This window comes from Motacilla alba, chromosome 1 (assembly GCF_015832195.1).
Source record: "Motacilla alba alba isolate MOTALB_02 chromosome 1, Motacilla_alba_V1.0_pri, whole genome shotgun sequence".
Taxonomy (NCBI): domain Eukaryota; kingdom Metazoa; phylum Chordata; class Aves; order Passeriformes; family Motacillidae; genus Motacilla; species Motacilla alba.
In genome coordinates this window covers 38,552,888-38,579,286 of record NC_052016.1, presented here as the reverse complement: position 1 = coordinate 38,579,286, position 26,399 = coordinate 38,552,888, and the positions used below count along the sequence as shown (strand labels likewise).

Here is a 26,399-nt window from a genome sequence, read left to right as displayed (position 1 = left end):
CAGGATGATTGTTCCCCCTTCTGGTGACATGTTCTAAATTTGAGAAATGATTGCATGGGAGGATGCTTACCTGACACAGAGTGGCCAATTTGTTACAATGCACATGTTGGGGAAGGGATTGGATAGTTCTGCACCTTTCTTCACTTGCCTGTAAGGGTGGCATATTGCACGCACAAGATTCCTTCCAATCCTAGGTAGGGCCTGTGGACAGGAAAATAGGGAACGTGTGCTTGAAAGGATGGGGAAGGCATAAGACAGCAGAGCAAGACAAGAGGCACAACATCTCTCCTAAATGCTTCAAATCAATAATAGAGAAGTCTAAAGAGAGCTCTCATACGCAGAGAGAGAGAATTTGTTATACTCACAAGGGAGTTTAGCTGGGAATACAGTCTGTTATAGCGGAAAAGTAATAACAGGATTCAGACACAGGCTAAGTGTCCAAATCTGATTTTGTCCCCACTTTGTGTTTCCTTGGTAGATTCTCTCCAGTATGTCCATGTTCTCTCATACTTTTGAATAAAGGTGTCTCTCCCAGCTCCTGCCAGTTTTGTCACTTTTTAACTGCCCAGGCTGCCTGCTGGCCCAGAGTGACTACAAAGACAGCACTATTTGTGAAGAACTGGAGAAGTGAAAGCTGGTGGGAAATAATTAAGAGCTGTTTTAATGTGGTTCACGGTTTTGTTTTTTCTTTTTTTCTTTTCTACTATTAGCAGGAGGGGAAGTAGAGTGGGAGAGATCACACTGTAGAAGGTGTGAGGGCAACTCTCAGTTATTATGCAAGTATGAATAAATAAATCTGACTAATGCAGCTGTGCCATACTGTCAGTAAGGAGTCACAGCAGGACTACACTGATCAGTTTTCCAGGAGCCAGCAGCACTTCTTCCCTAGTTCTTCACTACTGAAGCAGCATACCAGAGGGGGAACCTCCCAGATTTCTCTTAGACAGGTACCTTTTCCAGCATGTTGGTACATTCACTAACTGCAGCATGTCTTCCTTAACTAGAGGATGCAAAAGCCTCAGAACTCTGGCAAAGAACATCTGTCCCTTCCAGTAACAGACTCCTGGAAAGTGGATGTGCTCTGGGAACATATCATAAGGAGATATGTCCTTTGAACAGCCCAGTCTCACATCTCATATTTATAGCTTTATTAATGACATCCAAGATGCTCAAGCACACTAACCTTGTGTGCTGGACCTGGAATTCCTCTACAGTGGCAAAATCTGCAGGAGTTGGGGGAGGCATCTTTATTCTAAAGCATACCAACAAAACATGGAGAGAATCAACCAGAGACACAAAGTGGGGACAAAATCAGAAGGATCAAGGCCACAAAGCAGTTTAATGAAGTGGTCGAGACGCCTCGCTCCTGCAACACAAGTCACTCTGGAGGTACTTGGTGGGGATGGCAAAGCCCAACGACAGAGAGACTGCTACGGCCTGCGGCAGCGGGAGCGAGGGAAGGCTGATGCCGAGAAGCCTTTCATCCCCGCTGGTGCGGCCCCCTCCCTGCGGCTGCTCCGAACCGGCGCGGGGCACAGGAGAGGGCAGAGCGCGACGTCAGCGAGGGACAGTCACAGAGCACTTGTGTGAGTTGATGTGCAGCCAGGAGCCCGGCGATCCCGGTCCCCATCCTGCGGGGCTGCTCCCCCCTGCTCCCCGCCGCCTCGGCATCGCAAGTGCCGCTCCCTACGGCTCCGCGCTGTGAGGGCTCCTCCTCGCTGCCCGCCCTCGTCGTTCATTGGCAGAAATGCGAGTGAGGGCGGGGCCTCCGCGCAGAAGCTCATCGCCCATTGGCTGATGGAGAGGAAGTGGGCGTGCCCCGGTGCGCCCCCGGCCCTGCCCGCCTTTCCCCCGCCGCGCACCATTCGCTCCGAAGCGCTCCTGGGCGGGCGATCCCGGCCGCTCCCGCGCTCCCATTGGCGCCGGGCTGCAGTTCCGCCACGCTCTTCCCGGCTTCCGGCTCGCGGGGCAGGCGAGGGAGCCGGTCGGGACGCGGAGGAGGCCGGTGCCGCCCGTGCCAGTGGTCTCCGGGCCGCCCAGCATGGGATGCGCGTGAGCCTCGCGTCTCTCTTCCCTGTGGGCGGCGGCGCCTGGTCCCGGTCCCGGGGCGGCCGCAGGTGGGTGCGCGGGGTTGGCGAGGTGGGCAGCGGGCATAGCGAGGCCACGGGGCGAAGCCGCGCTCCGTCCCGGGGGCGTCTGGGGCAGCGGCCCCCGGCTGGAGGAGCCCGGCCGAGCCGCTCCCAGCGAAGCGCAGCATGTTCCCGGGAGAAGCCGTGCCTGGGGCTGAGGGCAGGTCCTGCTTTTGGCCTCGGGAGAGAGCAGTCACGAGCCCTCGTGTCACCGGCTTCCTCATTTCAGTGACCGCGCTCTGGAACAGACTGGCCGTGGGGGCTGTGGAGTCTCCCTCAGTGGAGATATTCCAGAACCGTCTGGACACAATCCTGTGCCGTGTGCTCTAGGACGACCCTGCTTGAGCAGAGAAGTCGGACCGAGTGACCCACTTTGGTCCCTTGCAGCCTTAGCCGTTCCGTGATTTCTGCGTTCCTAACCTTCTTTCGGTGCCCCACGGCGAGCAGAGCCCCCGCTCAGCAGCTGTGAGCTGTGGCGGTGGACTCCGCGGGGCTCTGGGGAAATCACTGGGTTCACCGGGCTCTGTGCCCGCCTGCAGCCAGGTGCTCATTTAATGGAGGGCCTGCCTTCCACCAGCTACTGGAGCTTTACCAAAGTCTGCGGCACGAGAAGCAGAGTGAGATCTGTTGCACTGCTTTGTTTGGCCGGTGCCATCATTGAATGTTTAATATGTGATTTTAGCGTGAACCTGAAAGCCAAATCTTAGAGATTATTATTATTATTGCTATCGTTATTAATTATTACTGTTATTATCTTCATTACTGCCTTGTTGATTGGATCTTACATAGGATGCCTCGCTTTCCTCCTTCCCTGGTGGAAACTGGGAAGGAAAGGAGGAAAGAAACTGTTCTGTGAAGTTGCAGTTTAGCATTATTAATGTCTTTCAGATTTTCAGCTAAAGGAGTACTGGAAAGATCATTATAAAGATTAAGGGACTTGAACCAGCAGAGTCTGACTAATCACAGTGGCTTTTCCCTCTGAGCCCTTTACATGAGAGTTGTGAAGATGATTGATTAGAGGCCTCATAAATAATTTTCTGCTGACTGGCTTCTCAGTGCAACGCCATAACAAACAGTGGATTATGCCTGAAATTTACTCCAGCGTTCAGTCTGCTGGACTCTGCTCTGGCAGCTAATTAATGTGCTCAGCAGCACAACTTTTTGTGGTCTCAAGGCAAATTCAGAAGAGAGCCCCAAATTGGCCCAGTGAATTGTCTTTGGCTGCGCAAGAGATTCAGATTTAGCATCTCTTGTGAACTGTGAGTTGTTTCTAGATTTCAGCTTCTCCTTTTTGCAGTCAGGACTGAGGAAGTGGCTAATCATTGACTCCATGACCCTGAAGTTAGTTTGCAGGGGGCTGAAAGGAATCCTTTTTGAAGTTAATCCTGTGTTCTCTGTGGCATGTGTCCAGGATGTCACCACCTTGCCATACCTCTGCCTTGCTGCTGGTCTTTGTGGCCCTGGCTGTAGCAGGGGCCGAGCAGTCAGAAGAGAGGAGCTGTGATGTGGTTGGTGATGAGAGCAGTGAGTCGCAGATGGAGAGAGCCCTGCTGAAGAAACTGGAGCCCCTGAGCCACATGAGGTACAGCACAACACCCTGCAGGCCTCGGAGCCACACAGTGGGCCAAGGGGAAGGGAGGATTTGGGTCAGGCTGCGGAATGTACTCCCCCTGTTAGTGTAGTCTCTGATGGGCTCCTGGGTCTGGAGTGCCCACTGCTCTGAGTGTTCTTTGTAATCCAGTGGGCTGTCTTTTCTGTCTTCTCCCTGCTGCAGGTTTAACGTGACTGTGGAGAAGGGCAAAACAGAAAACTACATCTACCATTTCAGGGTGTGCAGGGAAGTCAACAGCACCTCGCATGACTTCGGTGGCCTGGTGCAAACAGATAGACAGAATGGAAAGACCACGGTGATAGGAAGAATCAATGAAACCCAGGTCTTCAATGGAAGTAGGATTCCACTCACTACTTGGCTTACTCAGTAGCTGCCTGTCGCCTCCTGATCTGGATCTGTAGCCTGTATTGTTTATCTCCTGGCAGGTGACTGGATCATGCTGATTTACAAAGGAGGTGATTCATACGGCAGGCACTGCAGTGGCGAGAAGAGGCGAGCTGTGATAATGATTTCTTGCAAGCGGGGAGTGACAGCGGTGAGTGACAGCTGGGGTGAGAGAGCATCAGGGGGCTGCCAGACCAGTGGCTGGTTGTGAGCAGAGGGGTTTGAGGGGACAGTGAGCTGGCCTCCAGTGTCTGGTGCCCAGCTCCACCAACAGTGATAAAACTGTCTCCTGGTGAAGTTCAGTGTGCGTGGGCACGTTTTCACATGACTTCACTTTTCCCAAATTGCAGAGTTCATTCAGCATTATTTCTGAAGAGCGGGAAAAGGAGCAGGAGTGTTTCTACCTCTTTGAAATGGACAGCAGTGTGGCTTGTCCAGCTGAGAATTCCCACCTCAGTGTTGGCTCCATTCTACTGATCACGTGAGTCATTTGAAGAGCTGTTTGTGCCTGAGTCATCATCTCCGGTGCTATTTAGAAACATAGCAAATGCTATAGTAAGACTAAATTACTGCAGTGTACTTTCCCACAGCCACCATTAGATGTTACTATGCCTCTGAGCTTTTTGGACAAAAGCTCTTGCTCAGGGCATGATGCTGGGCTGGTTTGTTCCCAGTAAACGTTTTCCTTCATAGCTTACAGACAAGTGCACTGAAGCATGAGAGATTTGACTTCCTAAAATTATATGATGGCTCTTTGCCAGAGCTGAGAACTCAGACCAGGAGTCTTGACTCATTTTCTGTGTTTGTGCTTAGAGGCACTACTTTCACATAATGCTGCTAAAAGATTTATACAAGCAGATTGATAACTTGGGGACCTTTTATGGTCTGGTTTCTGTTTACAGCTCTGTTCCTGAGTGGTGCTAGCTGGCTCAGAAGAGATTTTCTATAAGATTATAAGATTTCCTCAGCTTTGAGCTTTGATTTTCCTTTTTTTTTTTTTTTTTTTTTTTTCAATTGTGCCTCTTAGGTTTGTGTTACTGATTGCAGTCTACATCATCGGTGGGTTCCTCTATCAGCGCCTCGTTGTGGGAGCAAAGGGCATGGAGCAGATTCCTCATTTTGCCTTCTGGCAAGATCTGGGCAATTTGGTGGCAGTGAGTAAATTTCTTATGTATTCTCAGCCTGGCCCATGTTAGGAGAAAAAGGCATTGACTCTGTGGTTTGGGTAGACCTACCACCAGGGTGGCATACTCAGAAGCAGAAGAAGAGAGTATCTGTTTCCTTTTTCTTGAGTATGCCATTTTTTAATCCTTGCTGAGACCAATTCCCTGCCTCTTTCCTGCAACTGCTCCATAACAAACTAGAACACGTGCTCCTCAGGAGTTAACACTTTCCAGGTAGAAATGTTCACCTGGGGACTGTGAAATGCTTATGTCTGACTGTGAAATCCTTCCTTGGTCATTGTAGGCAGTGCTATTTATCCTTCATATTTGCCTTGGCCTGATGTTGCTGCATAACTGTCCAGAGCTTCTAAGACTGAGTAGGATGTTTTTTATCCCCAAGTTTTGGGGAGATGTTTCAGGTAGCACAAGGACAGGCATAATACCTTAGCAAAAGAGAAATGGCAGGAGCTGCTTTGGTTTGGATGCTGAGTCAATTGCAAACAGTCTGATGCTGGTGCTGTGTCCTGTGCTCGTAGGATGGCTGTGACTTTGTGTGCCGATCCAAGCCTCGGAACGCGCCAGCCGCGTACCGCGGCGTGGGGGATGACCAGCTGGGAGAGGAGTCAGAAGAACGGGATGACCACTTGCTGCCCATGTGAGAGGCTTTCCGCACCAAGATCTTTTCTCCCCATCACCCCAGTGCTTGTTTAGCCAGGTGCCTCCCAGCCAGTTCCCCTTCTCTCACTTCTGATTTTCTTTACACTGTTTGCTTCCGCTGTCTCCGGTGTGTCAAGTCCCATGGATGCCTCTGGATGTGAACAGCACCGGTTCCTAATGGCATGTCTTATATTTATAATGCTGGGTTGGGTTTTAAAAGTGCAGCAGAGCTCAGGGGAGAAGTGTTGACAGTTGAGCAGAAAACAGCAATTTGAGTGTTCAGCACTGAGCAGGAAGGGGAGATGAATCTCTAAGAGGAAAAAAGAGGCATGGATGGGAGCAGAAAGGGAAAAAGGCTATGGGTTGAAACAGCTGACACTGTAAAAGGAATATTCTGTGTATTTTTATTTTTTTTTCCCTAGGGTTTACAGGATCTGTTAGACACTGGAATTATTTTTCTTTGAATGCATTTTCAGCTTTTCTAGCTTCTGCGCTGTTGTACAATTTCTGCCAGCATAACTGGCATAGAATGCTCTATGCCAGACTCTGGGGGTGAAGAGGCACTAACACCTCTGAAATCTTTTGTTTCCCTAATGGCAGTGGTGTGAACTTCTCAACAGTTTCCTTCAACAGCTGTACAGGGATGTATGCCATCCTCTGAGACTGGAGAGGGGCAATGCTGAAAAACCATAGGAGTTAAATGGAGTCAAAAGACTGACTTCAGTCAAAGTATTGACTCAGTCTTCTCAGTGAGAAGCAAAAGGAAAAGATGTGCTGCTAAGGAAAAGGAACATTTGCTGAAAGTGACATCAAGATAAAATGAGACAGGTATCTGCCACTTGAGTTCTGACACAGGCTTCCTGAGTTGACTGCCCACACTCCTCAGTCACTGTCAGCATTATGATTTCATGCTCCCCAGAAGTTCCTTATTTTGCAGAGGGTTTTCCTACGAAGCCATCAGGATTTATTTTTATATCAAAGGAACCATGGAAGTCCTGGCTAAGAATGCTAACACACTGAGAATTGCATAAGGGACTCTTACATGGTCAGCTTTCATAAATCACTGTCCCCTAAAGCAGGGTGCAGGCCAGTCTTAAGACACTTGCCCTGCGCAGATGGTACCTAACATACTGCCACTGGCTGGGAGTGAGAAAGACCTTCTCCTTGGGCCCTGGTGAAAAGCAGGTACACTTGAGTTTAGACTTAATGGGAACCTTCAGGAACCTCGCACCTTGATTCGAAATTGCTTTTTATTTGAGAGGCTAGACTCTGAGCAATCCCATTCTACCCCACTCTGTGGACTGGCTGACAACTGCCCTGTCTGGGGAAGCCACAACTGGGTTAACAGCAGTGTACAGGCACGGTTCATGTATTTTTAAGACTTTGAGAGAAAAGGGGTGGCCCTGCTTTCTTTCTGGGTTTGGAGTGGGTAAGCAATTCCCGCTTTCTTTGACTTTTGTTACAGTCTCAGTCTTTCTCATAACATGGGAAAAATAGGAAGTCAGTAAGTCCATTACTGTTTTCATGGTGGTGTCGAAGGTAATTTTTTTTGTACAAAACACAACTTTCAAAAATAAAGTGACCAAAAAACCTGGTGAAGTGTTGTGCTGATGTAGCAAGAACTTGCTTTGGTGACAGAGCACCTTTTTTCTCACCCAAAAGTCAAGAGTCCTTAGTGTGTGGTGCCTTGTGCCTGAATTCTTGCCAGTAATGAACATGTTCTTGTTCGCTCATGGTTTTTGCTGCCATCTCGTTTTACTCCAGGTCCTCTCAGGCGTATGAGGGAAGGCTACCCACATATTTCAAAACTGAAACTTTAGAGGCTCAGGATGGATGGATTATGCTCTGTATTTTTCTGCAGAAATGATAGTCAAAAATAACTTAGTGATGAGATTTGTACTTTCCATACACTCGGGGGGTTAAAAAGCAACCAGACCTGCAAAGCCTGATCAAGCATTTTTTTATTAAGAACACTGAACATGAAATGAAGAAGTGAAGCCTTCCCATATGACTGAAATAAAATCCAGTCCTCAGGAGTGGCAGGCTACCTGTCTGCCTACCGTGCCAAGGGTCAAACTAAGCAGGAGTTGTACCACACCCTGCCTGCTAAGGATAAAATGTTTTAAGGGCAGCCTTTCTCTGCTCACTGCTGATTCTAACCTCCTCCTCCCCTGTCCCCAGATTACATCAGACCAAACCGTGGTACCAGGGTGCAAGCAAGCACAGGCAGCTTCCTTTGGGCCTATTTGCATTCACAAAGCCTCAGATGTCTTCTCACATGAAAAAGGATATCACAAAAGTGAGATTCAGCAGCACAGTTAAGACTAGGAAGCTGCTGCCACATTTTATCCATCTACTAAGCACTTTCCTTCCTCTTTTTCTAACATGGGTCAATAAATAGCCCATTTTTAAGATCTCTAATGTTTTCCTACCTATGCTATAAGGCTTTCTCCCATGCCACTACACCTTTCCTGCAACAATAGGTGCTTAACACAGAGAACAGTCTTACGTTTCACTCAAATATTCATGTGAAACTTCTGAAAACAGAAAAGCTGAGATACATGGTTTATAACACCATCTTGCTTTCAGGTATTTGGCTCTAGAGGGCACTTACCTCTTCACAGTTTGTGTAACTCCTTCAGGTGTTTTGCCTGTTTGAAGCAGAGGTGCTTGTGGATGAGAATAACAGCCCAGGTTTTTACCTTTGGCAATTTGGCTACAAAACTGCAGAATACCACATTTTGTCCTTAAAAAATAGAACAATCAAAGAACCCCTAAGCAAACCTGGAGGGGCTGAGTAGGAGAAAATCAGCCTGTAACATAAATTCTATCCTTTAGAAATGAGAAGTCATATTCAAAGATCAGTATTCACTTCTTACAGGGTGTGTGTTTGGTTTCTTGTAACTGAGAAATACTTGTTTTACAACACAACAACAAAAAAAACAAAACCAAAAAAAAAAAAGCCTGAGGCAAGCAGTACAATCCTGTCAGCCTAAATTTTGTCCTGTAAGCTCTCCTGAGGATAACAAAGACAGACACGAAAAGAATACAAACTGGTAAGAAAACACACAAAACAAAACCCCAGCCCATTTCATGAAGAGCCTTGGTGCTTCTGGAGACTGCTTTGGATCTGTAAATTATGCTCTAACACAATGGGAAGACAAACCTCGTGCTGCAAGGTTCCCTAATGTAAAACAATCCCCCTTCCCTTTGAGTTTCCCATCACTTGGTCATAAGTACTCAGGAAAAATCCTCTGACTGGTTCTGAGAGGAGCACTTGGAGTGAATAGCTGCCACAACACTTTAGCTTTACTGTCTCCTGTAGACATGCAGAGTGAAGACAAGACAGATCCTATTGCCACAGGCCTTCAAGTTTGGTATGCATGCTGGAATGGCTATTAAACCCAGTTCATGAGCAGCCTAGGTATTTTTATAAGTGGAAAAGCAGCAGCCCCTTTTGCTCAAATTATTGTTTGTCACCTCTGTCACTTGCAATGTGCTATTTCCCCTTCATAAAAGCCCCAAGCACAGGTGCTCCCACTGTCCGTGCGGGGCCAGCTCTTCCTATGCCTTGAGTTCTGGCAATGATATTCAAAGCTAAGATCTAGCAGACCTGCTGTGGCAGAAAGGGTTGAGGGCAGCTCCCTTTCAGAAATCTTTTAAGACAGAAAGAGATCCCTTTAACATCTTTATGTGGTGTATAAAGGGGAGGCATATTGAAAATCAGGAAGAAGGAAAGTTGTTTAAAGGCCCCAGGTGGCAGTTTTCCTCAACGTTGTAGCACCATTAAGAGACCAAGAGATGGGCTTGTGCATGGCAGTTTCAATCAGTTAAATTCCTTCTTGTTCTTCTTGAATGCAAGACCACAGGGGACTGTCCCATTCTTCCCCACCCCAGCAGGATGCTCCAAAACTGGCAGCTGCCCTGGGGCCAGAGCAAAAGTGAGACCTCTGGTTTCAGAATTCTTAGGTTTCCTTGAGGACATTGATCTTGGCACAGATCTTGAGAGCTGGTCCCAGTTTGATGTTCATGGCACTCATGAGATGTTCCTCCTTCAGAAGCAGCAGGGCCTGACCATCAATTTCCTGTGACCGAAATTCCTCAGCAATTTCCTGGCACCCTGTGAAGCAAACAAAAAAATGCAGTGAGAAACACCTGTGCATTGGGCACTCCCCTCATTCCTCCTGCATCTCTGGCAGGTACAGAAAAGCAGTCTCCTTGAGCACACAGGCTACTTGAGAAATAAATCTTAAGAATCCATCTCTGTGATCTACTCCAATTCAGAAACCTGTCCAAAAGCAGTAGGCACCACTGAGCCCAACTCCCCATGCTACTGGATCACAAGAGTGCAGGAGAGGATCTTAACTTCACCTTGCAATGATGCAATGAACTCGTACACTTCCTCCACACTCCAACGACTAGGATTGCTGGACAGGAAGACTGGGTTGATGCCATGTAGATCTGGGGTAGGGGGGGCCATATTAGAGTTTGCCAGGTCCCTCTCTCCATGACTGGTCCTTACTGACAGGGGTCCTGGAGATGTAGGGGACAAAGCTTCATCATAGCTGGAGTTATCAGAGCCTCGACTCGAGTCTTCCTGGCCCTACAAACCCATAGGAAAGAAAGAAAATAAAAGGCGTTTTGTAAGAAATTCACAATTACAAGCTGCAAAACAAGACACTGGGAGCAGCAGAAGTTGTCCCAACAGTCTGGAACAACTGTCTCAGGCTGTTGGTACAGGGACAGTTGACAGAAGAGCTCCCTCTCTTCCTCACATCAGAACTGAGGCTCATTCAATTCATCTATAGCCCAATTCAAGTCATTCATGTGAAAGACTGCTAATCAAATGGGAAAAGTGGATTGTTTTCTGCCAAGGCTGTCAGCTGGTCTCACTCACTGAGACCTTCAAGATGCACACAGGAGCGAACACAGAGTGCACAGAACAAGTACAAACATGAATACACTTCCTGCAGTCCATGAGGGATTAGAACAGCTCCCCGTGCCTTGTGTAACAAGTGTGTCATGATGCCCACGGCACATCCTACACAACTGCATCCACTGTGACAAAGTGGTACAGCCAGAAGGGACAAACCCTACGCAGACCTGCCTTGACAGGTGTGTGTCCTTACCCTGTGGCGCTTGCCCTGGATCTTCGTTCGAGCAATTTCGGAGCTGCTGCGCCGTGGTCCCCGTCGGCGCACACGGGCATAGTTGGCTTCCTGGAATTCCTTCATCTTCTTTCTCTGCAGCCGGAACTGATGGCTGCAGCTGACATTGTACCTCAAGTAAACAGAAGCAGAGCAGCAGTTAGAAAGCAGCAACTATCTAAACCAACTACTTCTCCTTGCTCTAGATGGGGATAAGACTCCTCTTCACCATCAAGTTCTGTTCCTCCTCCTTCTAAGACTTCCCCTTGGAAGGAACCAGTCCAGACCTCTGACACAAGCAATATTTGGACACCAGAGTCTTGATCTAACATCTGAAGGGTCAATTAAGTAATTCCCCTATGGGAAAAAAGACCCATAACAAGCACTCTGGACACACAACAGGAGGCAGCAATGACTACTCTAACTTTTCCCCGTTTTTTTCCCCAGTGCTCCCTTGTGTCTTTGTCCAGTACCAATGCATGAGACAGCTACCAGTATGCGTTAATTTAGTCAGTCAAATGTACATTTCTCTGAAGAGAAGTTCTTTACAGCCCAAGAATTTCCCCCTTCTCAGTTCATTTTCGGAGCAAGGCAGAAATCCTGTTTATACTCAGCATCACATACACCTCTCCAGACCTAAAAGCATTTACAAATCATTTAGAGTGATAAAGGATCTCTGTGGCTAGTACATGCCACAGAGGGAGGATCAGATATACTGAAAGGTGGTACACTGCTTGGAGAAGGGGCACATGCCCAGTTCCAGCAAACGTGCAGTCACAGATAACGAATATTACATCTTGCTGTTATTACCTTTTAGCACAGGTCATGGAACAAAACCTCTTGGAGCCACGGAACTGGCTCGCTGGGGCATACTTCCCACAATATTCACACTTCAACAAGTTTGCCTTCTTGTCAAGCTCTAGTGAGATACAGAGACACACACCAGATGGTGATCTGAACTGAAGCATATCACACACCCAATGATTCCCCGTTCCACTGCTCTTCTGAGCAGACAGATGCCAAGCACTGTTTTCTACTGAATCTAGTAAGTAGTTAGCTTGGGGAAGCAACTGGGAAAAGAGAAGTACAACCCCCACTAATTAGGACCCCAGGATATCGAACAGAGCAGTTTTTTTCTCCTCGTCAGTACCATTTAATGGAACCATAAAATAAAAAATAATTTTAAAAAAAAGTGTATTCTTCCCATCCTGCAAGGCTGTGGGGGAAATCTCCATCACTCTGCTCTGTCTACACATCCTTCACAGCTTAAGAGTCATTAAAGACAAGTACAGTTCAGAATCTCCTGCTTACTACTGACACAGGATGTGTTAGATCATATTTACAACAACAAAAAAAAAGCATTTTCAGTCTTCTGGCACTCAAAAACAGCGAGATCCTAGTTCCACAGGTCAAGTCTTTAGGGAGCTGGGACATAGAGATACAAGTCTGTAATGCATTAAGTTAGTAATACAGAGCAGAAACTTTCAGTAACACTAGCTAGTCCTCCTGGTCTTGAAACTCACCCATGGAAGCACTATCCTCTCCCAGAGAATTGCTGGACAGGTTTTCATTCTGACCAGACGGAGGCTCTCCCTGCAGTGGTTTCTCAGATTCTTTCAGCAGCTGAGAACAACCCACCTGGATAGGGAGAGAATGAGTTGGACCCACCAATAAAGGATTCCCTGTGTCCACCACCCTCTGCCAAGGTATGTGCAGCTCAAAATTCAACTCAGAAGAATCTCTCTACCTAATAGGGAAGGAGAGATGCTGAAAAAAGTCATTACTGCTTCCTGACTCACAGGCTTGGTTGTTCATTTAAAGATCCCCAATCACTATCTGCCTTGATTAATGTCCAATTCCATGTAACTCCATTTCCCCTTCTTTACTTCAACTTCACTTGCTGCCTGTTCAAAATGCATCTTTCCCTCACAGAGAGGAGAGGCTCCTTACAATTCCTGCATTAATTATTGCTTTGGTGACAACTGGAGTAAGCAGTTGCTGCAACACTTGCTTTACTCCTTCAAACCCCTTCTCTTTAATGACACCTCTTAATGCCTGGCTTCATTCATGACACCGCCCTCCCTTCCCTTCCCTTCCTCTTTACTGTGTCTCAGGCTAAAAATGCTGAATTGGAATATGGGGAAAGATACCCCTATGCAAAGATGGAAGCCCACCACCCTCCCAAGAAAGTGCTACACCTCCTTCCCCCACAGCAAAAACCTCCTTACTGGAAAGGGCTCTGCTCCCTCCTGGATGACAAAGCCTTCAATGATGTGTGTGAGGATCTGGGGCTTGACAATGGCTTGAGGAGGTTTGGAGTCTCCCATCTGACGTGACACCAGTGCCAGGTTTGGGGTGGAAGCAGAGGTGGGGGTGGCCGAGACTCCTTCACTTGATGTGGCATTTGGGGTTGCAATGGCAGCGGTATCAGAATTATCTGGAAAGGTAACAGCACAGGCATGAGCTAACTTTGCTCTACTTACTTCAGGTCATTAGCACACATAGGCAGAGCTCTCCTCTGTACCTCACCTCCAAGGCCACTCTTCTCCTCCATGTTTTTGGGGCTGTCTGTTACGGGAGAGGACCTGGCAGGCAGGAGTGTGGTGACAGTGGCTGGCTCCTCCTTCTCTTCCTCTGACTCTGCCTTGCGCTTTACTGCCAAGGTCTGAGATTTGCCCTGCATGAATAAAGAGGAACACGTAAGCAGATAGAAAAGCTCCAAAGCAAAGAAGCCAGATTAAAAAAAAAAAAAAAAAAAAAACCAAAAAAAACCCCAACCAAACAAAAACAACAAAGCACCCTGCTCCATCATACCTGATTTCCAGCCTGGTTTCTTCTGGAGATGCCTCAAGCTCCCTCAGTACATACCTCTACTTGGGAGCATTTGCCTAGCAAGGAACAAAGCTTGAGGAGACTGACTACCATGCCACAGACTAGGATCTGATGTTCCAAGTCATGTGGATACACTGGTGTAAGACCAAGACACTGTGTGAACCTCAAAGGATCACTGCAGGAAGAAATGGAATGGCATTCACCCAGCAGCTTCCAAACAGGCTTTTTGGATAAGTCAGATCAGTTTCAATGGAGAGTCAAAAGAGTAGGGGACACACATACATGAGGAGCAAAACTGACCCCTTGCTCTAAAAATCAAGACAAATCCTGTGACACCTGCCTGAGGAAGCAGACAGAGTTTAGAAAGAGTCTCAGCAACTGGCTAAAGAGGTGCTCAAGGCAAAGTTGGATGGAGCAACCTAGTCTACAGAAAGGTGTCCCAGTCCATGGGGAACTATATGATCTTTAGGATTCTTTTAAACTCCAATTATTTATGATTCCATGATCTGAGATGGCAAAGTGCTGTCATCTCATGGATTTAGGTAGGCCCTAGCTGGACATTTCACAACAGCATGGACAAAGCCTATGGAATTTGAGTTTTCCTCTGCATAGCCTGTTGCTAGGGAATCCTCTGAGGCCTCGAGTCAGCGGATGGTATCACACACCAAGGGATCTGTAACCCAGAAATATCCACACTGGAACAGTTAATGAAAAACTGCAGCCTGTGGGAAAGGCCAACACTGGAGAAGGACTTTATGAAGGACTGTATCCTTTGTGAAGGACTGTATCCCACGGGAGGGATTCCCCCATGCTAAAGCAAGGGAAAAGCATGAGGGAGAGACAAAACCTTATGAGCTGACCACAGATTCCATTTCTTGTCCTCCTGAAGCATTCAGGGAGGAGGTAGAAGAGTCAAGAGTGAAGCTGAGGCTGTGAAGAAGGGGGGAGCTATTTTTTGCATTTGTTTTTATTTTCAATTATCCTACACTAAATTGGCAGTAAAATAAATAATTTCCACAAACTGAGTTTGTTTTGCCCATGATGGTCATTGGAAAGTGATCTCCACATCCTTATCTCAACTCACAAGCTTTTCACTATTTTTCTCCTCCTGTCACGTTGTGAAGGGAGAGTGATGGAGCAGCAACTTGGTTTTCATCCAGCAGCCAGCCAAGGTGAACCAAACCCCACAGTTAAATGGGATACTCAGTACGTGATGTGGACACCCACCCCATCTGGGGCACGCTCCGAGTCTCACCTATTTAACTTCATGCAAGCCTTTGAATGATAATGTGGAAGAGAAACGCCTGTAGTCAGTAACCCCAGGGGCTGGATTGGAATTAGTGTTTTTGAGGGTAAAAAAGTCTCCACATCCCTTTCCCCAAAACCCTTACCCATCCCATCCCACTGACCTGGGCCTGGACTGCGATTGGTGTCCTAGGAATGAACAAAGAGAATCCATATGCTATTCTCCTTCTCAATGGTATCACTTACTGGCAACTGGACAGACTGCATGTAGAATGCTGCTGGCATCTGAGCCACAACTGGAGAGGAAGCTGGGCTCTTCACCATGTGGGCTGTGCCTTGAACTTGTGCCAAATTCACCCCTGTGGTGAGAGGGGGAGCTTCCTGTGAGGACGCTGGAGCTGAAGATGATGATGGGGAAGCAGCATGGGTTTGGGAAACAGGCTGGACTACAGCTGGCATTCCCCGGGAAGTCGGCACCGCTGCAGCAATCTGAGCCAAGCCCAGAGCTTGGGCTTGGCCTGAGCCCTGCTGCCGAGTGCCCACTACCTGCACCGGGATGTGTGGCGGAGGCTGCTGTGTTGCTGACATTTTGGCAGGCCCAAGCTGAGGGGGTTTGATGGGGGTGACCAGAGATTTTGACTGGATAGGAACAGGTGATTTGGTGGCTGGCTGGCACGGACTGTCCTGCTGGAGCTGTAAATGCGGTGGCTGGGACTGCAACATAGGTTGCACCACAAGGGTCTGTGCCTGCTGCTGGTTTTGAGGGGGAGCCTGCTGCTGTGGAGTCTGAGCTTGCTGCTGCTGCTGGGTCAGAGATGCTGCTTGCTGCTGTTGCTGTTGTTGAGCCAGTTGGAGATGGGTGGCTGTGTGGAGGAGCTGGGACTGGCGGTGCTGGAACTGCTGCTGGTGATGAATGGCTATCTGCTGCTGGATCACCACCTGCTTCTGCAGATGGATCTGCTGCTGCTGTTGGATCAGCGAGTGTGGCTGGATCTGCGTATATGTCGCTATACAAAAACAGAGTAAGAAAAAACAAAAGTTAGCAACAGTGCAGCTGGGAACAGCAACAACAAAAATAAGGCAGCCACTGCACTGGTTTGAGGCATTAAACTCCAAAATAACTGACAGCTTACTTGCAGAGGACATGAGGGATTAAATCAACTTCCTGTGCTAATAGAAAGGGATAACCCCTTGAGACAAGTCTCTGGGAGGACCGAAGCTGGGAGATGTGTCTGAAAACATTTTATCACCAGGCTTCCAAATGTCATTCTTGTGAAGGCCCAATGATTTTGAAGAGAAAAAAACAGATGGGTTTTTACCTGAGCTGATCAGCGTCTGGCTGGGTGCTGGTGTAGCGGTCCTGGTGAGGTTCATGCCCACCGTTTGCTGTCCACCACTGTCTGTGTCACCCTTCTTTGCAGCTGCGTTCTCCGTCTCTGTCTGGCTCCCCTGGCTGACAGTCACGGCCTGGGCAGCCGCCACCGGCAACGGCTGAACCACCCCGGTGCCCTTCCTCTGGCAACTGCCAGCAGCACCGGCTGAGGAGCTCTGGCTCAGTCCCATTGAGGGCTGGCTCCCACCACTGGCCACCACACCCCCGGAGACACCGTTGCTGCCCGCTGCTCCCTGGCTCAGGTTGAGGGACTGGCCTGCCCCGCTGGAGGAGGCCTGCGCCACTGCCATGGTCTGGCCCGTGCTGCTGGCCTGCGGTAAGCCCGAAGCCTGGGAGCTGCCTGTCAGGGCTGTCTTCTGAGCAGAGCCTTGGAGCTGGGCGTTAGTGGCAGAGGTCTGCTGGCTCCTCACAGCCAAGTTCTGCACCTAGAGACACACGCACCAAACAGAATCCACGCGCTTTATACATGGTAGTTGCCGGGAGTGTGACAGAGCACACGTAAGCAACACACTCTGCTGGGATGCAGGCTGAGTTGATGCCTCAGGTCTCATGTGAGGAGCTGCTAACACTGCAGGGCAGAGCTCAGCACAGCTCTCCACAGGAAGCACATTATCCTGAACTCTCTCCTTCCTCAATCTCTGATGGAAATTAAACATCTCGTGGCACTTTTTGAACAGGATCTGGGGACACAGTTTTTCTCCAGGGCATGGGACAGACTTCAGACCTGCCTGCCATACCCTGGCATGGGTAGTTCAGAACAGCTCTAGAAGCACTGAGTTGCCCCTTTAAAAACCAGTCATTCATTTTCAATTTTTGTGCCACCTGCCTGCCCCAGGCCCACAGATCTACTCGTGGCCCACACCCTTTCCAATTTCACTCTGCATTTTGGTGCTGTCATCCTCTGTATTTACTTCCGCTCCAAATGCCACGTTATCTCCAAAATTTGATCACAGCTGGCTTTTCTGCAAAAAAATTGCTTCAGACAAGTCTTTGGCATCTTTACAACAATGAACCAATTTGGATGAATACTACCTCTGACAAAGTCTCTCAATTGCAGCGTGACTGAAAACTGTACATAGAACTCAAGAGTTCTTTTCACGCAATCACAACCAAGAAAGTGTAAAGATGGGATTGATCCAGCCTGTGCTCACCTCAGAAATTTCATCTCTGGAGGCAGAAAGCAAACATAAAATCACGGTGGCAAAATCTGCCTGCAAAGGGATAAGGGCTGGGGATAAAATAGCTCTAATCTGCTATACAGAGACAGCTTGAGACAAAGACCCGAGTGTGGTGTGGCAGAAGCAGGGGAAAGGGAGGACGGTCACTGACCTGGTCTGTGTCTGCGTGGACCCCAGGACTCTGAGTGGGTGGTACCTCCTGCTGGACAGCAGCCACAGCCCCATTGGGCATCAGGATGAGCTGGGAGGCGAGAGGCACATTGCGGCCCAAGGTCCGGTTCACCTGCAACAGGTTCCCCAGCTGCGGCTGTTGAGGATCAGGTGACGTGCAATGGAAGGAACGGAGGTAGAAGAGAAAGGAAGACAAAAAAAAAACCACAAGCAAACAGATCATAAAGGAACAGCAGGCTGCAATGTCACACACTGCAAAACCACCAACCCTCCCTGCACTGTAACACTGAACATAACCCTCCGAAGCAGGAAACTGGGAACAGTTTCCTTATGGAAACAAGCACTCTTCTATCTAACATAGGCCTGGGCTAACTCCCACAAACTGCCCAAGGCTGTGTATCTAGAAGTGGTTGAACAACAGTGATAAAAAACATACATCCGAGATTATTGCTGCTTGAAAAGTAGGGGATTACAATCTATATCCGAAGTCAACTGGAAAACAGAAAATATTTTGCAAGCAATATTTTGCAACCCCAGACTTGACTCCACAGTCAAGCCTAATGCTTTCTACCTAGCTGGACATCAAAGCAATTAAAAGGATGACATTTGTTCACATTGATTTATTTGTCTAGGCTTACTTGAATTCTGACTTACATCCCTGAGCTCAGCAAGCAGTAGAAGAGTAATTTACCACGTAAATCTGTTCCAGCACTGAACCAGAAGAGTAGCTTTATTTCTGTGAGCTACATTCAAGTCTAGGACATGTATTTCACATTTGCACCATAGCGAGAAGTGCTATGGAACCACAGAGTTGTCAATATTCTCACCTGAGCCACACAATACAAAGCTCATCGATCTCGAAGGCTGAGCCCAGAATCAAACTTGTGGTTTCAGGGATGAGACCTCCCCCATGCAATTTTAAAAAATATACTTCAACATCCTTAAAGCTAGGTTAGTCTGTTGGTGTTGGTAATCCCAAGCAGTGAAACTCTGCAGTGGCTGCTAAGTGGGGCTCGTGGTCAGGACACATTTTGATGAACATCTCTTACCCGAAGGTACATCTGAGCTTGTGACTGGTTGAGAGGTGGTGAGGTGGTGTTCCCAAGGAGCACAGACTGCGTCAGCGTGGTGGCGCTCGGGGAGCTCACGCTCTGGGACCGACTGATCAGCTGAGCAGCTGAGGTGGTGGCAAGGTTGATCTTAGAAGAGAAAAAAGCTTCAAATCACATATGAAGAGATGGAGACCAAGAAATAAGTACAAATATGCTTAGTGGGGTACAGTCAGAACAGATATTTTACAGTTTTTTCCTGTATCCCACAGAGGACCAAGAAGAAGAAAGTTCTTGTCTTAGAGGGCTTGTCCTACAGGCTACACAATCTATATTAGCCAGAGCCCTGGATACTGACCTCATTTGTATGCTGAGCTTGAGAATCACTGTTAGCATGCAACTGCAATAAGAGATCCAAAAAAATACATCATTTTCTCCAGCCTCCCAAGTAAAGGTAAAAAACCCACAAAACCTTGTCTACCAACTCATCTACTCTCTGAGCAAATCCAAGCTCCTCAACACTTGCTACAAAACCAGACATCCTCTCATTCAACAAACTACTGCTCTGCCTAAGACAAAAGCTGCTCACGGCTCCTCCTTCTTACAAGTCCTGATCCTTTTCTAATCCATGACAATGTATCCCCAAAGCCTCAGCAAACAGAGATCCATGTCTACCTTTCCAGCTAAGAGGCCTCTCCCACCCAAAAACCTTATCTGGTTTCCTCAAGCCCCACCAATAACGACAGCATCCCAAATCCTCAAAGCTGTCAGCATCTTGTTGATTCCCAGGATTCTTAGAAGTTGTGTGCATCCTTAAAGACAAGGAGGAGACAGAACAAGGTGGGGAGGGGGAGGGAGGCTTTGATATGTATGTGAGGGAGCAGTTTTACTTACAGAAGCCTGGGTGGTGGTGGTCTGTTGCGAGGTGCTAGTGTTGGGGGAGTTGGCCTGTCTACTGGCTGCAATTGTAGCCTGCAGGAGAGATTGGCAGAGAAATAAGTGCCTGAAGAAACTTTTCAATCCAGCCCAATTATTTGGCTCTGTCAGAGCACGTAGTCCCTTACCCTCAGAGTGTATGACCTCCAGTCCTTCCACCCATGGGTACATGCGCTACTCCTGCCCAGCCTGTCATAGTACACACTGCAACCCTCACCCCAATGCTGGAATCCACTGCTAACACCCAGACGTTCCCCACAATATATTAGCAATTTGTTGGGCTAATTAGGCAGTTTAGTAGCAATGCAGTGATAGCACTCCAAGTAACAAAATTCAGATTAGAGAGCATATGGTTTGTGGAAGAACATAAATATTGATAGATTTATTTCCCCTTCTCTGATGCCAGGGGAATTCCCTTGCATGAGTTTAGTTAGTTTAGTAACTAAGATTTGTGTAAAACTGATGAGAGGATTCTATTTCTATACTGTAAGACTGCAGTCAGGGATTTTCAGAACAATGACATCCTGGACTAACTGCCAAGGAGAACAGCTACTGAGGTATTGTTACACAAAAATAATGTATTCATGTCACACATAATCCATTTTAAGCTGATGATTAAGTCTAGTAGGTGAGCAAAGTTGATAAAGAAAAAAATAAAAACCAATTAACATTTATATATCATAAAATATATTGATTTATATCGATCTGTATATGTCTCATTTAGAGACAGCTTCCTGGTTGCACAGGTTTACCCCCCTGCTGGTAAAGAAACATGGCTACTAAGTTCCAAGACAGAAATTTCAGAGAATGCTGCCTGAAATTTCATGCAAACACAAATGTTTATTCTCAGAGAAGCTACTACCCCCTGATCCATTTAATACAGTTTTTAAGCACTACTGCATCCACTGCTGACTTAACCACCCATCTTTTAGTTAAAGAAGGTGCAGGGGGTAGTAATAGGTCTCTGAAGTGCAAGTTCTTTAATGGTGATGTCAAATTTTATCTTCCCCTGCTCTGTAGCCAAAAAAAAAAATTAATCTTTACTTCAGGCTTCCAGTTGACTGGCTGTTAGTATTAACTCTAAACAATGTGTTTAGGGACTCATTGTCTCATCAGGGATCAGGATGACTCGGTGCACAAGGCACTGTATCAAAACAGAACCTCTGGATCTTCCCCAGAGGTTGATCCAACTTCTCTCCTTCTGCTTCTTGGCAACTCACCTGCTGGACAGCAGCCAGGCTGTGAAGTTGGGCACTGTTAAACTGCTGCTGGAGCATAAACTGATGGAAGTACTGGGCTGCATTGGGCTGTCTCTGGAGTGCCTGCAGAGCCTAGATAAAGAAGAAAACCCAATTGTCAAAAACTGCATGCCGTTGAAATGTGATTGAAGAGAGCAACGAAGAAGTAAGTAAGCCATGAGAACATTTCTAGAGCATGAAAAAGCAGGCACCAGATCAGCACATCCAAATCCATAGTACAGTTACAAATTTGGTGACACACTGAATCACAGGTGTATGCCAGGACAGTGGGATTCACACTTGCAAGACTTTAATAAACTTCAGGAATCCGGGGATGTGCACGCTCACACAGGCAGACAAGAGTTCCACTGTAGTTTGTGTATGGAGGGCAATAGGAACTGGGATGGCAAACTGATTTGCTCTAGAACAGCAGGCTACGATAAATCTATTGGGTTACAGTATAGATTAAATCTAGGAGGCTGGACACCGAAGGAGTAACCTATAAAACATGAAGCCTCAGGCTACAAGAACTAAACATCAGGCCTAGCATAAGAATTTCTAAATCTGAAAAGATGACAGTCCACAATCTGAAAAGATGACGGTCCCACCTTGACACACAACAACGCAGAGGAACACAAAAGAGCTCACCACCACCTTCCAGTGGCGCACTGCCATCCCAGAGCCCACCCTGGGATGTCTCACCTGTACTGCCTGTCGCTCATAGAGAGACATCTGCGAGATCTGAGGCCGGGTGCTTCCTCCAGAACTGGAGCTCCCGCTGGTGGAGTTGGAGTTCTGCTCACTTTCAGTCTCCATGGCGACAGGATCCCAGGAGCTCAGGCTGAGATGGACTCCAGATCTACATTGAAAGAATTGGAAACTAAGTCAGGCTGCAGAAAGAACCAAACTGTATTTCACTACATTACATACCTTTTGTACTAGAATATCTCAATACCAGTCTCCCTGCACATCTTTGCTACATTGCAGGGACCAGGGAAGCTGGGATTCTAAAATCACCCAGAAATCTTACTCAGAGTTTAAATCTTTTATTACCACCATCAGAAACGTAATGTGCATATTCTCATATTTTATTGCCATGCTATAGTTGCAAGCTACAGCATCCTGAACTCTTAAAAAGGTAGGGGAATGAAGAAACAGCTGCAGCTCATTGAAACAGTTCTGGTTACAGACCTGAGTGCCTCTCCTTTCAATAGAGACTAGCAAACTGAGGGGAATTGCACTGTGCTTTCAGTCCTCCAATGCACTTTGGCAATTTCTGAGCCTCTCTTCCTCCAGTCCCTCAGCTCCAATGCCCTACTGATACCAACTCAGTCTCTCTTTCTCCCAGTTTAGCCCCCAGCCCTCGACTGTTTCTTCTTCTGATCACACAAACTTTCCAGCTACTTGTTGCTCCAAACAGATTTTAACTTGAATATTAGATTAGAAGCTGGTATCTGTGGTGGCAAGTTCCTTTCAGGAGGAACAGAAGCAGAGTGGATGAAGTGTTCACTGGCAACACTTGTGAGGCAAAAGCTGCTCTTTTCATGACATGAAGAGGCTATGCAGAACCAGGGAGACCTTCCAGCAGCAGAAAGACGAGTTGCAGTGAATTCTAGGACTGAGAAAGGACTGGAGAAGGCTTTCATCAGCTAAGAGGAAGAGAAGTGAGACTGAAGAGAGAGTACTTAGTAGAAGAGTAGCACATTGAGATGATATGAGAGTTTCCTGTAGCAAGAAACATGAGCTAAACAGGGAGTAGCAGCAGCAGGGGCTAGAGTCAGAAAAGGGAGAGAAAAGTGATTATACAAAAGAATTCCACCAGAAAAAAAAGAAAACCAACCTGACGTTTTAAAACTCCATGTAAAATTTTTAAAAAAATACTTCTGGTAAGTCTTATCACTGAGACAGCCTATTTGTTTTTTAAGTACCAGCTGGTTCCTCTGTAGCATATCTGAGACCTCTAAATGAGGCCCCTGTAAATGAGCTTTTAGGAGCCAGAGCACCAGCACAGCCCCTTTATCTAGCCCTTTTTAAATCCAGAGATTCTGAGCTTTACAACCTTCGCCAAACATTTTCTTGGTGTATAAGCAAATAGACCTGTGCAGCAGAAAAGGAGGCACAACAATACTCTCAGCCAGACAACTTTTTAAATTCTGAAATGGTGCTAAGGGTAGCAGATGACTTCAAAGTAGGACAACAGCATTAACTCTGCAGAGGATGGGTGGCTAAATCAGGGAACTGCTGCTTCAAACCTGCTCCTCAAAATCTGAAAAATTCTTTAACTGGCAAGCAGAGTGCTGCTGCTCCAGTCCGGTCTTCCAAATACATCTTCACCTCTGCCCTCAAGCCCTGCCCAGGCATCTCCCTGCTGATGCAAAACTGGCTTCCTGCACTACTTCAGCAGTGGCCACCATCTCCTCAACTGAGACACACCTCTTCCTAACTGGCCACTACTGTCTTCAGGCACAACCCTATTTCAGCCAGAAACAACTTGTCAATAAACCTACCTAGAATATAAAAGCTCTTGGAGAAGCAACTGCCATAAAGATCTTCTCCAGAGAGGAAAAGATTAAATGAAGCCTGAAAATAAACAGAGAGAAGGGAGAGAATACAGACTTTTTGAAAGAATGAAACTGTGGTGGATAAATAAAGTACTTTCAGTGGGGTTAAAATGCACATGAAGCTACACACATTGCACCAAGTTCTCCAGTAGCTCAGATGCCATTAGGAAACAATTTATGTTCCCTTGCCCACCTCAACTTCCCAATGCTCCTTCTCCTTCACCTCGCTTCTGGGGCTCATTAGATCAACTTGGTAACTGCAGAAAAGGTACCTAAAACCCTATTTCCTGCCAGATCACTGAGTTGAATTACCTTACTTGTGATGCCACAAGTGCCCATGAGAGAGGAAAGGATGTAACTGATGTTCACCTTAGCTACAGCAAATACCCTTGTCCTCAACAGCTTCACCAGGAGAAACCAGGCTTCTGCCCTGGTGCTCTACTCCACCAATCAATCTGTGTTTCATCAGTAAGCAGCACCACCGATTCCTAAGATTTCCAGCATTTTTGAGAGCTCCATATTGATCTAGAGCTTACTAAAATCAGGTCCTAGCATAAACAGAATCTTACTGAAACACCTCTGGCATAGAAAAATTTTACTCTCTTTGTAGGCAGAATGCCTTTTGGAGATGTGGACAGAGAAGCATATGCTCACTTTGCAGAAGGGTGGTAAGTAAGAATTTTAAGTCACTTACAGCAAGCAGAGTTACCCAGCAAAACTCTTTCCAAAGACAAAAGTGAAAAGGCACAGCATTTTCCCAAGCAAGTTCATCTAAGGATGCAGCTCCATGTTAGTGTAATCTGATCCAAACACAGGCCATTTCCACACAAAATAGGAGAATTACACACTCTCCCCTCCTCCAACTGCACCCCCAAGCATTTTCCTCTTACAAAAACCTAGTGATCACTGGGCTATCACATCACTTGACTCAGCTAGCTGCTCCGTGAGATGGATAACCTACTAAAAATTATTAAACCATGGATTTTCCAAACAAACAAACCAAAAAAGGAAAACTAACACACAGTTAACAACGTGGCCTCTACTGGAAATTAACCTTTGAACAATAGCTAGAACTGCATCCCTAAAAGACAGACACAGAAGGATACAAAAGCTTTTTAGCACCATGGCAGGAATGTCCACACAGCAAAAAGGACGGGAAGGAGAAGGGATAAAACTGGCTCAGACAGCAGTACAAGCATGAGAACATGGGCCACTCCAGAACCTAACCCACAGTTGCGGATCCCAGCACACACCGAGAACACCTCAGGTGGCCCATCTACAAGTTCCCGACCTTTCTCAAGCACAAGAGCAGACAAAGTCAAGCCAAACTATACTCTAATCACTAAGCACTAGGTAGGAGGTTGAAAAGTTTTACTTGCTCACCCCATCCATTCCCCCGGGACACGACTGCTGCCCGCACAACATATTCTAACTTTCTTAAGTGATTTTGTCACTTCATCCTTGAGAAACTAAGTTAGGAAACACGTAAGATTTCCACGGGTTTACACCACAGGTTTGGAGGAGCAAAGCTAGCACCCAGTACTACAGCATCCTCGCTGCTGATACTGTATGTTTCTACAATAGTTTCCAAGCCACACAAGCAGAAGTGCGGAACTGCCGGGACAAGCTGACTCTGCTCTGGGATGCTCTGGAAGCAGCAGCGGGTGCGACGCTCCAGCACTGCAGGACCCTCGCAGCACCTGGTCCCCACCCCTCGGTGCCCAGCCCGCCTTTCCCCGCCGAGCGCCTCGCCCGGCCGGCGGCGGGAAAGAGAGAGGGAAGGAAGGATGGAAGGAGGGGAGGATGGCAGGGGACAGCGCGGCGGCAGCCACCCAGGCCGCCGGCAACTCCGGCAGCAAAGTTCATCCGACACGGCGTGCGGGCGCCCTGCCCGCCCGTGCTGTGCCCGCAGCCCCGCCGCGGCGGGAGGCGGGATGCGCCGCAGGATGCCCGAAGCCGGGCGGCGGCTGCCCGGGGGAGCGAGCGGGGCTGCGCGGGGGAGCTGCCCGGGGCCGGGCCGGACAGACAATGGCTGCTCCGCCGCCGCTGTCAACTTCCATCCCGCGCCGGCCCCGGGGAACTCTCCCCGCCGCGGCCGCCCGCGCCCCGGGCCCCGCCTCACCTGCAGCCGCCGCGGCTCGGCTCGGCTCTGCTCTGCTCTGCCCCGCTCCGCTCCGCCGCCCCCCGCCCGCCCGCAGGACCCGCGCTGCCGCCGCCGCACCGGAGCCCCCGCACCGCCGCCGCCGCCGCCGCGCCCGACACGCCCCCCGCGCGCGGGCAGCCGGGCCCGGCCGAGCGGGCGGGGCGGGGCGGCAGCTCCGGTGTCGGGGCGGGCGGGGCCGGGGGCGGGACCTGGCGGCGGCGCCGGCGGGGCCGCGGTCTGGCGGGGCGGCCCCGAAGGGGCGGGACCCGCGCCCGCTCCGCCCGCCCCTCTCCCCGTATCCCTCTTTTTTAATCCCTTTTTTCCTTTTCTTGGTTTGATTTTTTTTGTTGGTTTTATCCGGGTTTTTTTTTTTTCCTTTTTTTTTTTTTTTTTTTTTTTTTTTAAATCTCGGCCTCTGGGGCTCCCCCGGCGCTCCGTCACTTCCTCCCTCGAGGCGCTTCCGGGCACGTGGTGCCTTCCCCGGGCGCCGCTTGCCCGTTGCCCGGGTGACGGGAGCGGAGCCCGGCGGGACGCGGTCCGGCGGCGGCGGGAACGGCGGGA

The 26,399-nt window shown here is 48.2% G+C and overlaps 2 protein-coding genes across 4 annotated transcripts; one reads left to right on the top strand and one right to left on the bottom strand.

The window, feature by feature from the left end:
- Positions 1–1,881: 1,881 nt before the first annotated feature.
- On the top strand, positions 1,882–7,540 carry M6PR (mannose-6-phosphate receptor, cation dependent). The gene is made up of 7 exons (XM_038153934.1): positions 1,882–2,117; positions 3,541–3,711; positions 3,904–4,076; positions 4,167–4,276; positions 4,476–4,606; positions 5,153–5,279; positions 5,825–7,540. Exons 1-7 carry the CDS (start codon positions 2,047–2,049, stop codon positions 5,945–5,947), a joined length of 906 nt encoding a protein of 301 aa, XP_038009862.1. The 5' UTR covers positions 1,882–2,046; the 3' UTR covers positions 5,948–7,540.
- Positions 7,541–7,985: 445 nt separating this feature from the next.
- Positions 7,986–25,876, bottom strand: PHC1 (polyhomeotic homolog 1). 3 transcript variants are annotated; one of them, XM_038153711.1, is made up of 17 exons: positions 25,818–25,832; positions 23,642–23,714; positions 21,837–21,993; positions 21,117–21,227; positions 19,855–19,932; positions 19,319–19,360; positions 18,961–19,110; positions 17,892–18,047; positions 16,489–16,987; positions 15,416–16,176; positions 13,622–13,769; positions 13,321–13,529; positions 12,616–12,730; positions 11,903–12,011; positions 11,075–11,225; positions 10,317–10,548; positions 7,986–10,065 (listed from the first exon to the last, which is right to left on the bottom strand). In XM_038153711.1, exons 3-17 carry the CDS (start codon positions 21,948–21,950, stop codon positions 9,911–9,913), a joined length of 3,030 nt encoding a protein of 1,009 aa, XP_038009639.1. In that variant the 5' UTR covers positions 21,951–21,993; positions 23,642–23,714; positions 25,818–25,832; the 3' UTR covers positions 7,986–9,910. The 3 variants fall into 3 exon arrangements, with proteins under 3 accessions (XP_038009639.1, XP_038009558.1, XP_038009721.1); XM_038153630.1 differs by lacking the exon at positions 23,642–23,714 and having other exon boundaries at positions 25,818–25,876; XM_038153793.1 differs by lacking the exon at positions 19,319–19,360 and having other exon boundaries at positions 21,837–25,870.
- Between the last annotated feature and the right edge of the window lie 523 nt (positions 25,877–26,399).